The sequence below is a fragment of the Hyla sarda genome, chromosome 6, assembly GCF_029499605.1.
Source record: "Hyla sarda isolate aHylSar1 chromosome 6, aHylSar1.hap1, whole genome shotgun sequence".
NCBI lineage: Eukaryota > Metazoa > Chordata > Amphibia > Anura > Hylidae > Hyla > Hyla sarda.
Genome location: NC_079194.1, coordinates 33942282 through 33957375, shown reverse-complemented (window position 1 = coordinate 33957375; position 15094 = coordinate 33942282). Strand labels below are relative to the sequence as shown.

Here is a 15094-nt window from a genome sequence, read left to right as displayed (position 1 = left end):
GGTATTATTTAACAAATAATATTTATATTAATGGCAGGGTTTAGGATTATTTTATCTTCTCTCTAAACCCTCTTTGAGTTAAATGCACTAGAGTTCTGGTTCACTGTGCACCAAAACAACTGGTTTACATCTCAGATTTGTTATGTGTTTTAGATACTTTTTGAACCTTACTTGTTAGACATTGAGAGACTTAATTCATTTTTTCTTTTCTCTACTTACCTAGCCCCAAAATAATTGTCATCACTTAAAACAATACCTGTCCCCAATGTGGGTCAAAAATCTCCAAAACTCCAAAATAATCTATCAGTATATTTTAGGACAGTGTTTCCCAACAAGAGTGCCTCCAGCTGTTGCAAAACTATAACTCCCACACTTGTTGGGAAATACGGGCCTAGAGGTTTCCTTCACAGGGGTTTTCCTCTTCTGTGTGCTGGAGGATGACTCTTTGTGAGATAAGAATTTGCCTTTGGATGTTCGGGCATGCTGGGAGTTGTAGTTTTGCATCAGCAGGAGGGACACTAGTTAGGATACACTGTTTTAGGCATATGGAAAAGTGTTTAATGTAGCAAGATGCATAGAATTTACAGATAATAGTGTCGGCCACTGTAATAGGTTCAGGACCCTTCTTCCTTTCTCGTCAAGTTTAAAGCTGTCTAAATTTATGACAATCTTAATACCGTATATACTCGAGTATAAGCCGACCCGAAAATAAGCCGAGGCCCCTAATTTCACCCCAAAAACCCAGGAAAAGTTATTGACTCGACTATAAGCCTAGGGTGAGAAATACATCATCCCCCCCATGTCATCATCCCCCCCTGTCATCATCCAGACCCCCGTCATTAACACCCTTCATCATCACCGCCTGTCAATCCCTTCTCAGTGGTCTTCAACCTGCGGACCTCCAGATGTTTCAAAGCTACAACTCCCAGCATGCCCGGACAGCCGATGGCTGTCCGGGCATGCTGGGAGTTGTAGTTTTGCAACGTCTGGAGGTCCGCAGGTTGAAGATCACTGATAAGGGATTGACAGGTGGAGATGGACGGCCGGGACCATCCCCTCACAGCTAAAGCCAAAAAACGTTTTTTTTTGTTCACTCGAGTATAAGCCAAGGGGGGCTTATACTCGAGTATATAGGGTAAATCTGCCCCATAGTGTTTTCAATATAGTCCCTCAGTGTCACCTGATTCCCAACTTCACAGGTACAAACAATCCGCCATCATTAACAACTATTTACTACACACAGCATTTTATTTTGGTGTTAAGAAAGAGAGGCCTACCTGCAGGTTTGGTCCTTGTGGTTATAGTTTTGTTCTCTATGGATTTGTCTTTATAGAATAAATATGAAGTACAGCTGTAGTTTGTGTAAGGCTTCAGGTTGGACACTTTATCTATTCCATGGAACCTGCTTGAAGGGTCTGTATCTGAAAATAAGTAAAAAAAAAAAAATTTGAGATATTACTTTACATATGTAACATTTTTTCCTAAAGCTAAGTTCACACTGCCATTGAGCTCTAACCCTTTCTGGGTTCATTCGGAGACAAAACGTCGGATAGCAGCCATGACATCACCGGGTCCCATTGAGTTGAATGGGTTCTTTCGGGGATCCGGTACTTTTCCAGAGTTGAGAGGAGAAAAAAGATCGGACAGTATTCTTTTCTCCGCTCAACTCCCATTGTTCTGATGGACCAGCCAATGGAGCTCCCTTTACTGGAGCACAAGGGCCATGTCCACGAGCCCCAAGTAATAGAGCTGTTTGTCATTTGGTAGAAATCACCATAATTTTGTAATGTTTTATATGTGGGTTTATAAAGAAATGCAAGTTATTTTAAAGGGAACCAATCATCGGATTTTACCCTATATAACGCTTGGCAAAGCGTTATATAGGGGAAAATCTTTATTTTCACCATCCCCGGGGGACGCTCCTGCCCCCAGGGACGGTGAAGATATGAAGTTATAAACTAGTCACCGCCGCCGCCGTAAGTAGTCACCTGGGCGGGGAGCTCTTCTCACCTACTCCCGTTCTTCGGCCGGCAGCGACGCCCCCTCCGCTTGATTGATGGGCCGCGTCATCGTTCCGCTCACTGAACAGACGGAGCAGAGCGATGACACGGCCCATCAATCAAGCGGAGGGGGCGTCGCTCCCGGACGAAGAACGGGAGCAGATGAGAAGAGCTCCCCGCCCAGGTGACTACTTACGGCGGTGGCGGTGACTAGTTTATAACTTCATATCTTCACCTTCCCTGGGGGCAGGAGCGTCCTCCGGGAATGGTGAAAATAAAGATTTTACCCTATGTAACGCTTTGCCAAACGTTATATAGGGTAAAATCTGATGATTGGTTCCCTTTAAAGTCCTGTGGTCTCTAAAGATGCAGCACCGTCATCACCCATAAGAAGCTGATGCTTCACAGACGGGGGCATATTTTGTTTCTTCACCCCCTGTTCATTAGAAATCATTACTGTTAGTTTTGGTGCCCGTTATGCTAAAGAAGATCTAGACTGTACACTGGGCAGTCACCATCAGTTCAACAAGGAGAGCCACAGGTTCACAAAATGTTGAAAGCAGTGGTGTTTGTTTTTTTTCCGGAAAAGGTACGAGCAACACCTGCCTAAATCTGACTCAGCTTTTTATGATGCTTCTGATGATGTGTGTTGAACATAGAACTTACCATTTGAACAACTAGAGTTCACATCCACAGAACAGCTGGTCTCGGTTCCAGCCCACCATCTGAACAAAATATTACGTCTGCCCTCTTCGACAGATAAATTGTAATGTCCAGGTTCTGCAAGACAAAAATAAAAAAAACACAAAAAGTGACTAAACTAAATTATAAGAATTACGACATATGATAAATAGTATTGAGCGGCATAGGCCATATTCGAATTCGCGAATATTCGCGAATATATGGACGAATATTCATCATATATTCGCTAAATTTGCATATTCTCGTTTTATTTTCGCATATGCGGAAATTTGCGTATGCGAAAATTAACATGTGCGAAAATTAGCATATAAAAAATTAGCATAAGCGAAAATTCGCACACCAGTCTCACACAGTAGTATTAGAGCCTTCTTTACACCACACAAGCTGGAAGCAGAGAGGGATGATCACTGTGATGTGTACTGTGAAAAAAATAAAATAAAAAACGAATATTCGTCATTACGAATATATAGTGCTATATTCGCAAATTCGCGAATATGCGATATTCCAGAATAAAAATCCCATTGCGAATATTCGCGAGCAACACTAATGATAAAGCTGACAAGGACATTTTTTACCTTCACTTTGGTCGACATTTATACAAGTCTGGCATAGGATAGTTAAAATAAATAATGCCAAATTTCTTAACAAAGATGCAAGACCAAGCAATTGACTAGAGAAGCTGCGACTTTTAAAGGGTACCTCTCATCAAAAAAACATTTGATATATTATAGATGAATGTAGGCAGAATAACTTTACAATTGCATGTTATTAAAAAATATGCTTCTATTTAATTTTCCACTTTGAAGAAATGACCACTAGGGGTCTCCCTACCAGTCCTGGCAGCAAGCATTTCAGACTCATGCTGGAGTCCTAAACACTACGAGCTGCCAGTCTGCTTTGTTCACAAAGGAGAACACTCAGAGCTGCCAGCCTGCTTTGTTCACAGCCTGTTTGGCTGTGAACAAAGCAGGCTGGCAGCTCTGAGTGTTTAGGACTCCAGCATGAATCAGAAATGCTTGCTGACAGGACTGATCGGGAAAAATACAATAGAAAGAAGCATATTTTTCATTAACATGCTATTGGAAAGTTATTCAACATTCATTAATCTAAAATATATCAAAAGTTTATTTGATGAGAGGTACCCTTTAACAGTGTTTTTGTATTTTTTAAAATGTATACTTTCTTTGGGTGGGGAGGGGGGGCAGATTATGCAAAAAAAAAATGCTTAATAAATGTGGGGCTTTACTGCATTCTGAGATTATTGGATTTGATAAGAATTTAAGAAGAGAATTTTTTTTTCTTTTTGTCAACTCTACAAGGACTCTACCAGTTCCTGCAATCCCTTAGATCCACTTTCTCACCGTTAGGCTGGGATTCCACTGAGAACTTTTTTTGGAAAAACACCGTAAAAAACGCTAATTTTCCCGCACAGCGTTTTTTCAGCAAAAAAAAACTCAGCGTCCAGATGTTAGCTGCAAGTCAATAGTAAACTGCAAAATGCCAGATCCACCTGGTGTTTTTCAGTTTGGCGTTTTTTTTTTATTCTTTTGGCGTTTTTCAGCAATTTTGGGCGCAGAGGCTGGTTTTTCAAAACGCCCAACAAAACCTAGTTTGGTGTTTTTTGCACAGAAATCGTGGTGTTTTTTGCACAGAAAAACGCCATCTTAGTTTTAACTTTGGCGTTTTTGCAGACAGTTCTTATTCTTTTTTGGACTTTAGCGAACCAAAAAAGTGAGGAGATACCTTTTTTAATAACATTTCGTAGGGTATTATTAAAAAAAATTATAAAAAAAGATACAGTAGTGATGGAAAAAATTGTATTTAACGAAATGTATCTTTTTTAGAACAAAATTTTTTATTAATTTTTAAACAGGGATCAATTTATGTGGGCAGGCAGGGACCTAAAAATGTAGCCGACAATAATATAAATGTAGTGTGTGTGTGTGTGTTTTTAATGATTTTTTTTACATTTTTTAGGTAGTACTACTACTCACAGCATGGAACACACTCACACATGATAGGAGTAGTAGTACCTGTATTAATTGACAGATAGCCTCTTTGCGATCTTCCTGTATAATGTATAGATGCGGCCGCTCTTCTATGGTCCCTGCACTGACGTATATACAGGGCTCAAGTCCTACAGGAATGCGTGGGAACTGAGTTCCTGCACTTTTTCCACAACAAGAACATTATTCACATTAGCAGTAGTCCTTCAGGATCAGCTTTTAAGTGTAATTCTTGTATGAGTTCCCTCACTTTTTTCCCCAGGACTTGACCCTTGCGTATATATACACCTATTCATATTTCCCACAGAGCTGTGATTGGCCAGATGGTTCCAGCTGATCACAGCTCTCTGCAGGAAATATGAATAGGTGTATATACAGTATATGTCAGTGCAGGGGACCATAGAAGAGCGGCCGTCTGCATCTCTACATTATACAGGAGGATCACAGGGGGTGTCAGGAGCAGTGACACTCGCTGTGATCTGTCTATTAATGCAGGTACTACTGCTCCCAGCATGGATCAGTGTGCTCCATGTTGGGAGTAGTAGTAGCCGCAGTAAGGGACAGATCACAGAGGATGTTACTCCTCCTGGCACCAGCTGTGATCCTCCTGATGTGAATGTCCAGATCAGCTGTTCTCACAGCTACAGAGCTGGGAGAACAGCTGCATTATGGGCGCTCTCCCCAGTGGAGAGCAACAAAAATATCCTAACCAATATTTTTGTGTTTTTTTTTAATTCTTATTTCAGATTCGTATATGCAGAGGATTACGGCGGATTCGTTGGATTACGGCGGATGAAATGTTTTTTTTTCTTCTTTTTAATAAAATGGTTAATGAGGGCTGTGGGGGAGTGTTTTTTAAAATAAAATTATTTTTCCAACGTGTTGTGTTTTTTAATTTTTATTGAATTTTCAGGCTTAGGAGTGGAAGCCGGTCTTATTGACGGAATCCATTACTAAGCCAGGGCTTAGCATTAGCCTCAAAAACAGCTCGCGCTAACACCCAATTATTAACCTGGTACCCTCTGCCACAGGGGTGCCGGGAAGAGCCGGTACCAACAGGCCCGGAGCATCAATAATGGTGCTCCTTGGCTTAGGCGGTAACAGGCTGGCTGTTGCTGTTTGGTTGGTATTGTGCTGAGAATGAAAATAAGGGGAACCCTATGCGTTTTTTTTTGTTGTTTTTTTTTTTTTTTTATAAATAAATAAAAAACGCATAGGGCACCCTGCCTGGAGTGAGTGGGCATGTAGGTCCTTTGATGACAAAGGTGGTAGGCCTAGCATAAGACCCAGTAATAATTAGGCTGCAGAGACAAACAAGTACACAGTCACTTAAAGTGGTACTCCGGTGGAAAACTTTTTCTTTTTTTTATGAACTGGTGCCTGGTTTGCTATGGGGATTTTTTCCTGCTCTGGACAGTTCCTGATACAGGCATCAGGTGTCAGCAGAGAGCACTGTGGACAAGACAAAAAAGAAATTAAAAAAGAACAGAATTTCCTTGGTAGCATACTGTTGCTAAGATGTACAGGAAGTGTAAAGATTTTTTAATAGAAGTCATTTACAAACCAGTTGACTTATAAAAACCTAAAAAAAAATGTTTTCCACCGGAGTACCCCTATATTTACGTCATCTGCCGGCTCCCGCGATATGCCGCGGGGTCACGCGGTGTCCACGCGTCATATCGGGTCGGTCCTGACGGCTAATACAGGACATCACCGATCGCGGTGATGCCCTGTATTAACCCTTCAGACGTGGCGATCAAAGCTGACCGCCGCGTCTGAAGTGAAAGTAACCCGGCTGCTCGGGCTGTTCAGGACCGCCGCAGTGAAATCCCGAACAACTTACAGGACACCGGGAGGGCCCTTACCTGCCTCCTCGCTGTCCGATCGCCGAATGACTGCTCCTTGCCTGAGATCCAGGCAGGAGCAGTCAAGCACCGATAACACTGACCACAGGCGTGTTAATACACGCCAGTGATCTGTGTAAAAGATCAGTGTGTGCAGTGTTATAGGTCCCTATGGGACCTATAACACTGCAAACAAAAAGAAAAAAGAAAGGTGTTAATAAAGGTCATTTAACCCCTTCTCTAATAGCAGTTTGAATCACCCCCCTTTTCCCATAATAAAAAATCAAATAGTGTAAATAAAAATAAACATATGTGGTATTGCCGCATGCGTAAATGTCCGAACTATAAAAATATATTGTTAATTAAACCGCACGTCAATGGCGTATACGTAAAAAAAATCCAAAGTCCAAAAAAGCGTATTTTTGGTCACTTTTTATACCATTAAAAAATTTATAAAAAGTGATCAAAAAACTAAAGTGCAAAAACTGAAAAACCCTGCATCCTTAAAGGGGTACTCCGGTGAAAACCTTTTTTCTTTTAAATCAGCTGGTAGCAGAAAGTTAAACATTTTTGTAAATTACTTCTATTAAAAAAATCTTAATCCTTCCAGTACTTATTAGCTGCTGAATGCTACAGAGGAAAGTCCTTTCTTTTTGGAACACTGATGACATCACGAGCACAGTGCTCTCTGCTGACATCTCCGTCCATTTTTGCAACCATGCATAGCAGATGTATGCTAAGGGCAGCATGGTGGCTCAGTGGTTAGCATTGCTGCCTTGCAGTGCTGGGGACTTGGGTTCAAATCCCTCTAAGGACAACAATAAATAAAGGGTTATTATTATTAACCGTGATGTCATCAGAGAGCATTCCAAAAAGAAAAGAATTTCCTCTGTAGTATTCAGCAGCTAATAAGTACAGGAAGGATTAAGATTTTTTATTAGAAGTAATTTTCAAATATGCTTAACTTTCTGCCACCAGTTGATTTAAAAGAAAAAAGGTTTTAACCGGAGTACCCCTTTAAGGGGTTAAAGAAATGTGATACTGTTGAATTGTTGCAAAACAGACCTGGGTGGGTGGTTGGGGGAGGGGGGAGGGGGTATGGAGAGAAAACTTGTAAGCTAGTTTGCACAAAAAAAATTTATTAACTTTTGCACAAGCCCATTTTGCACAAAAATGTATCACGTTTTAGCTTTTTACGCTGCTAACATCACTTTTTAGAGAGGGGGTGTGGCTTAGCGTAAAGGGGGTAGCGTAAACAGATCCACATTTTTTGTAGCTGAAATCTACCACAGCTCCTAGCTTGTCTATAGTTTAGTCTGCGACTAATATATTAAGAGGCCCCGCCTCCTCATGATGTCACCCCCGCCCCCTCAATGCAAGTCTATGGGAGGGGTGCACAACCTTCCCGCCACCTATGTAGATTGTATTACCACCTGGGTCTACATGACTGTTGAGACCCAATTACCTCCTGACAGGCTATAACTACCCCTCCCCCTTACTGTAATGAATATTTAAATAATAACTGACACAACAACCATTTCACTTTTGTGTGGGTGGGGATCGGCCACAGCTTTATTTATAAAATTACCGTATTTTTCGCCATATAAGACGCTCCGGCATACAAGACGCACCCAATTTTAAAGGGTGAAAATCTAGAAAAAAAAGATTCTGAACCAAATACAATGTAAAGTATAGGGCAGTGATCTTCAACCTGCGGACCTCCAGATGTTGCAAAACTACAACTCCCAGCATGCCCGGACAGCCGTTGGCTGTCCGGGCATGCCAGGAGTTGTAGTTTTGCAACATCTGGAGGTCCGTAGGTTGAAGACCACTGGTATAGGAGGTAATACTCACGTGTCCCAACCGCTCCAAACCCGTCACCGCCGCCCTGGGTGTCGCCCTCATCGATGTCGCCGTGTCCCCGTCGCTCCGGAACATCTCTGCTTCCCGGTATCCTCGCTCTCCGTTGCCGCCATCACGTCCCTATGCATGCCGCTCCTATTGGATGACGGGACGGTGTGCGCGACGACGTGATGACGACAAAGGAGAGCGCCGGCCATGCAGGGAATCCCAGCACGGAGCAGACACAGAGGAAGCAGGTAAGGTCCCTCTCGGTGTCCTGTAAGCTGTTCGGGATTTCACCGCGGCGGTCCCGAGCAGCCCGACTGAGCAGCCGGGTTAGTGTCACTTCCGCTTCAGACATGGCGGTCAGCTTTGATCGACGCGTCTGAAGGGTTAATACAGGGCATCACCCCGATCGGTGATGTCCTGTATTAGCTGCGGGTCCCGGCCGTTGATGGCCGCAGGGACCGCCGCGGTATTTGCCGTATAAGACGCACTAACTTCCCCCCCCCCCCCAGTTTTGGGGAAGAAAAAGTGCGTCTTATACGGCAAAAAATACGGGGGGAGATTTATCAAAACCTGTGCAGAGGAAGAGTGGTGCAGTTGCCCATAGCAACCAATCAGATGGCTTCTTTCATTTTCCACAGGCCTCTAAAGAGGCCTGTGGAAAATGAAAGAAGCAATCTGATTGGTTGCTATGGGCAACTGCACCACTCTTCCTCTGCACAGGTTTTGATAAATCTCCCCCACGGTACTTATATAAATAACAATTTAACTGTAAACAAAGGCACCGACTGGCTTCTTTTCGGGAAAATTTGTAGTCAATAAATGAATGACCAGTGCTTTTTGTGCTCTATTATAGATCACTATGCTTGTTGGGAAGAGAAAAGCTCTAAAACAAAAGTTGCATAAAAGCCTCAACTCAATTGAGAGACAAATTTAGACCAACTCAAAAGGTCTAAACAGTTTGATAAATCTCCCTCACAGTTTCCACCACAAGAATGAATGGAGTAGAAAGACATTCTCCTACACCCCTTTTCATTGCTCTTAAAGGGGAATTCCGGGCAAAAACATCTTATCCCCTATTCAAAGATGTCGTTACCCCCTCCCCCCCCCCCTTGCAATCTCCCTGCAGCACCCACATTCTATGTGGGGATGCGTCTCCAGTTTCAGAAACCTCCGGGTTTCCGGGACTGGGGATGTGACGTCACACCGCGCCCCCTCCATTCATGTCTATGGGAGGGGGAGTGACGGCAGGGAGATCACAGGGGGTCCCAGCAACGGGCCCCCCGCCATCAGACATCGTATCCCCTATCCTTTGGAGAGGTGATAAGATGTATTTGCCTGGAATACCCCTTTAATTATATATATATATTTTTTTTTATAGCAAATGGCATGAGTTGACATCATTTCTTACTTACTGGGTGGAACATCCAAGGTTATATTGAACATAGCACTTGGGCACTCCTCAAACCAGCAATCGATATGTGTTGGTGAACACATGGAAACGTTGAAAGTAAAGCTTTTAAGTAGGAATTTATAGTCCCCTGTGCATTGGTAGCAGGTGCAATTCAGGGTTTTATTTTGGAGGTTGTCAGGAAGTATTAGCTCCAATGTCTCTGGCTGTTCCTGGTATTTAGCTGGTAGCACTTTTAGGCCTTCGAAACCTTAAAAAAAAAAAAAAAAGAAATATCATTAACTTTTCAAATTTAAATGTTCACTCTTTACACCAGGAAGACATCTTTTATTTTATTTATTTTTTTTTTTTTATATGCCCAGGCTGCTGCAATTAAAAAATAGGCCTGTCGACGATACATGACTTGCTATCCTTGACGGGTCTGAAACCTCTCACGGACATTATGGGTGATACTCCGGTCTCCACGTCTAACACTTTTCAATACCTACAACTCAAACACTTTTATGAGACCAATAAAACAAAATTAGATCTGCATAGGGTTCTTACACCGTTTGAGCGTTTGTGCACCTCCACATCACCTCTGCTTGGTACTGTCAGCACCCTATATGTAATGCTACTGGATAGCCTAACTACAGAACCGATGCCCCATTGCTCCACATGGGAGAGGGAACTTAACTGCTCCATCTCTGAAGAGGAATGGAAACAGGCATTTGCGTGGTGTCACCGGTCCTCCATCTCGTCTAAAGCGCATGAGACAAACTATAAGATAATGACACGTTGGTACCGTGTTCCATCTCTTCTTGCCCACATCTATCCGACTGTCCCTGACGCTTGCTGGCGGTGTGGACGGCGGGGAGGCACCATGTCACACGTCTGGCTAGATTGTCCAGCGCTGAGTTCCTTCTGGTCCCAGCTGTGGTACATTGTTGAAAAGGTGTTGAAGACTCACATCCCTAAGACACCCAAAATCCTCCTCTTGTCGATTTTCCCATCCACCATACCGAGGGCCTCGGTCCGCTTGCTCCATTTCTTACTCTTGGCTGCTAGGACTGTGATCCCCCGCCTGTGGAAATTCTCCACCCCCCCCCCCTCCATTTCGTCCTGGCTTCGAGAGGTTTCATTCATACATAGGATGGAGGAGCTAGTTGCAGACTCACGTGGTCAATTGGATAGATTCACTTCCACATGGTGGCCTTGGACTGAATTTATGTCCTCGGACGAGTTCACGACCATCCATGGGCCTGACACTTAAAACGCGCTCCTGACACTAATGCTTATTGTCGGTGTCCATGCTCCGGTGCTCGAGATCTCCGGACGTCGTATCGTGCCGCAGGATAAGTACTCTTTGAATGTTGATCTAGTCTTTCCCTTTCTCCCTCCTTCTTCCGTCTCCTTCTATTCCCTCCCTCTCTTGTCTCGCACTCAAGAATGCACTGTTGACCCAAGGTAGACCATTTAATGACACTTCCTGTCTTGACTGACATCTGCCACTGACAGGCAGACACACTCTAGTTCCACCTTTGGTACTGCTAATAAAGAAGACACTCACTGATGACGCGACTGGTCACCTCTGTATTGTAGACGTTAAATGAGAGTATATGAGTTACCACGTTATCAATCGTTTTCCATTGCTATGCTCTTGCTCTCTATGTCCCATGACGCTTAGCCCTTGTTTTATGCTGTTTATATGACTTCTGTAATACCAGTTAAGGATCACTTACAGTGCTCTTGTTGTGCTGCACTATTAATACGTTAATAAAGATATATTTTGAAGAAAAAAAAAATAGGCCTGTACTTACCTCCCGCAGATCCCCTGGTCGCTCTGGTATCGCTCTCCCATATCATGCTGTGATCCTCTTCCTGCTTCTGAGGCTGACACACAACACTGCAGCTCAGCTAATTGCTTGTCACAGAGGTGTCCCGCCTTGGCCCGTGATTGGCTGAGTAGCAAGGCACTGGAAAGAAGACCAAGGCCGAGGACCAATATGACACATTGGCGCTCAGCCAATCACTGGGTGAGGCAGAACACTGCTGTGGCCAGCGATTCGCTGACCTGCTGCATGACATATTGGGCTCAGAAATTTGAAAGAGGGTTACATTGGGGAAGAAGCAGGATACCAGAGGCACTATGGGAGTGCTGGAAGCGAATGCATTATATATATATATATATATATATATATATATATATATATATATTACAAAATGGGCATAGTTCAAAAAGAAAAAAAACCTTTAGACATGTCTCCGTGCTGAGATCCCCACCGATCATTGGAACGAGTCGGGAGAAGTGCACTCCCCGGGAATCAGAGCGATCATCGTACACCTTCAGTAGAAAACTCCATTATAATATAAGTCTATGGGGCCTTCCAGTGAAACGGGACAGAGATCACTGCGAGCCGGAGGGTGCACTTTTCTCCACTGTGCTCTATAACCCTGTACACTAGGATACAGAAAATAAAAGACACGCACAGTAAACATATCATTGGAAATCCAGAACTACTTACTGCAATTTGGTTTAGCCTCTGAAAGAAAAGAGAGAAAAAATCAGTCACTTTGAAAGAGAAGAATTGGGATGATTATAAAGAGGGATAAACAAAGAAGGTAATCACTAAAGTCAGACAGAAGGATAGATATGAGAAATTTTGATAGATAGATAGATAGATATGAGATATTTAGATAGATATGAGATATATAGATATGAGATAGATAGATATAAGATAGATAGATATGAGATAGATAGATGGATATGAGATAGATAGATATGAGATATTTAGATAGATATGAGATAGATAGATAGATAGATAGATATGAGATAGATAGATAAATAGATATGAGATAGATAGATAGATAGATAGATATTAGATAGATATGAGATAGATAGATATGAGATAGATAGATATGAGATAGATACATAGATAGATATGAGATAGATAGATAGATATGAGATAGATAGATAGATAGATATGAGATAGATAGACAGATAGATATGAGATATATAGATAGATAGATAAATATGAGATAGATAGATATGAGATAGATAGATAGATATGAGATAGATAGATAGATAGATATGAGATAGATAGATAGATATGAGATAGATAGATAGATAGATAGATATGAGATAGATAGATAGATAGATAGATATGAGATAGATAGATATGAGATAGATAGATAGATATGAGATAAATAGATAGATAGGTGCAAGACATTTTGGTAGTTATTTGTATGCAAGTCATGCAGTGATGTAATGGATGGGGGTCGGCTTGTCACCTCCTGGAGAAGGGGAGACGTCTGGTGGTGATGTGGTTTGGTTGGAATCAGTGCTTGTAGTATCTGGAGTGAGAAAATATGGAAAGCATTGAGAATATTATAATGGTATCGTATACAGGCTCATTCATACATATATGTAGTAAAGACATCTGAATACAGTTCTTACATGAGCCGCTACAAAGCAAACCTGCTCCAAAGATAATTTGCATATACAGAATGTGGACGACACCTCTAGAGCAATGTTTCCCAACCAGTGTGCCTCCAGCTGTTGCAAAACTACAAATCCCAGCATGCCCGGACAGCCGAAGGCTGTCCGGGCATGCTGAGATTTGTAGTTTTGCAACAGCTGGAGGCACGCTGGTTGGAAAACACTGTTATAGAGCCCCTACATTTTAAAGAGGTGTCTGAAAAAATGATCATTGCTCAGCCAGACCTGGGATAGAAAACATAGTGGTGTTGCTGGTTGGAGAAGTGAATGCAAGAGAGACAGCGGTGCTGTTGTCTGCAAGTGAGTAGGCAGTCATAGGGACAATGGTGGTGGATGCCTGCGTGCTAGAAGGTTCATCGGGAGAAGACTGCGTCTGATCTGCAAAGAAGAAGAAGTAGAACAATTTGTTTTTTTTATTTTTCAAGGACTTTCTAGTGAGGAGTTTGAGCATTCGATTCAATCTACCGCTAATAAATTGTCCAAAATCTCTCATGACCTCAGCAGTAGACGGTCTGAGGTGCCAATGTCTCAACTGTTTGATACATTTAATGCCACCTGTGACAGGGTGTAAAAAGATCCCAGATATAGGGGGTGCCAGCCAGTCATCTCTAGCATAGGGGGTGCTAGTGATGACTGGCTGTGCATCCCTAGTCTACATGTATATTGTTATAGACAGTATTTTTACATAGGTCTCTATTATAGAAGAGCCAACTTTCAGAAAGCGTTGAACCAGCAATACAAAAAAAGAGTTAAGTTGCGCTGCTGTGCTGGTCTAGTGAAAAATAACTTATCCCCTATCCACAGGATAGCAGATAAGTGTCTGACCACTGTGACCCCCAGCAATCTTCTAAACTCTCGGAGAGGAGCACAGACAGCAAACAACATGCGCTTCATGCAATTTCTATGGGAGCGTGAATCGCCAAGTGCTGTACTTGGCATCTCCAGCGCTCCTATAGAGAATGAATGGAGGGCGTGCTGTCCGCAGCACTAACTCCTCTCAGATAGTTGGGTCCCGTTCAGGTGATCACAGAGGAACCCAGTGGCCAGAACCCCCACGCTCAGACACTAATCCCCTATCCTTTGGACAGGGGATAAGAGGTCAGCATGAGCTGTACCTGTGTCTTCTAGATGTAGGCACAGCTCAGCCCTGACATTGTCAGGGTTACGCAAGCCGAACGTGTCAATGTTCCAAAGTTTGGCGAGCCTCGGTCCCAGGATTCCAGGTTCAGGTGGCTCGGCTCACTCAACTCTAATCTCTTTGCACTTACTGAAGAAGCATAGGGATAGGCATAAGGCTATCCTTCATATAAGATAGGGATATACATAAGGCTATCATTCATATAAGATAGGAATAGACATAAGGCTATCCTTCATATAAGATAGGGATAGACATAAGGCTATCCTTCATATAAGATAGGGATAGACATAAGGCTATCCTTCATATAAGATAGGGATAGACATAAGTCTATCCTTCATATAAGATAGGGATAGGCATAAGGCTTTCCTTCATATAAGATAGGGATAGACATAAGGCTATCTTTCATATAAGATAGGGATAAACATAAAGCTATCCTTCATATAAGATAGGGATAGACATAAGGCTATCCTTCATATAAGATAGAGATAGGGATCGACCAATTATCAGTTTGGCCGATATTATCGGCCGATATCCACGATTTTGGACGTTATCGGTATCGGCAATTACCTTGCCGATAATCTGATAATTCTCCACCCTTCGCACCGCACCACTCCCACTGCACCCACCACCGCACCGCCCCGGCCAGAGACCACCGCCGCCGCTGCCC

At 42.8% G+C, this 15094-nt stretch overlaps 1 protein-coding gene across 6 annotated transcripts in view; it reads right to left on the bottom strand.

The window, feature by feature from the left end:
• The window catches only part of PTPRC (protein tyrosine phosphatase receptor type C), a 223924-nt gene that overhangs the window by 77779 nt on the left and 131051 nt on the right, over positions 1-15094 (bottom strand). For all 6 annotated transcript variants that reach the window (XM_056523473.1, XM_056523472.1, XM_056523475.1 and 3 more), the window contains 6 exons: positions 13515-13667; positions 13082-13144; positions 12316-12333; positions 9816-10061; positions 2667-2780; positions 1278-1421 (listed from right to left, as the gene is read on the bottom strand). In XM_056523473.1, coding sequence (XP_056379448.1) covers positions 1278-1421; positions 2667-2780; positions 9816-10061; positions 12316-12333; positions 13082-13144; positions 13515-13667 — 738 coding nt within the window. The remainder of the gene's footprint in view (positions 1-1277; positions 1422-2666; positions 2781-9815; positions 10062-12315; positions 12334-13081; positions 13145-13514; positions 13668-15094) is intronic.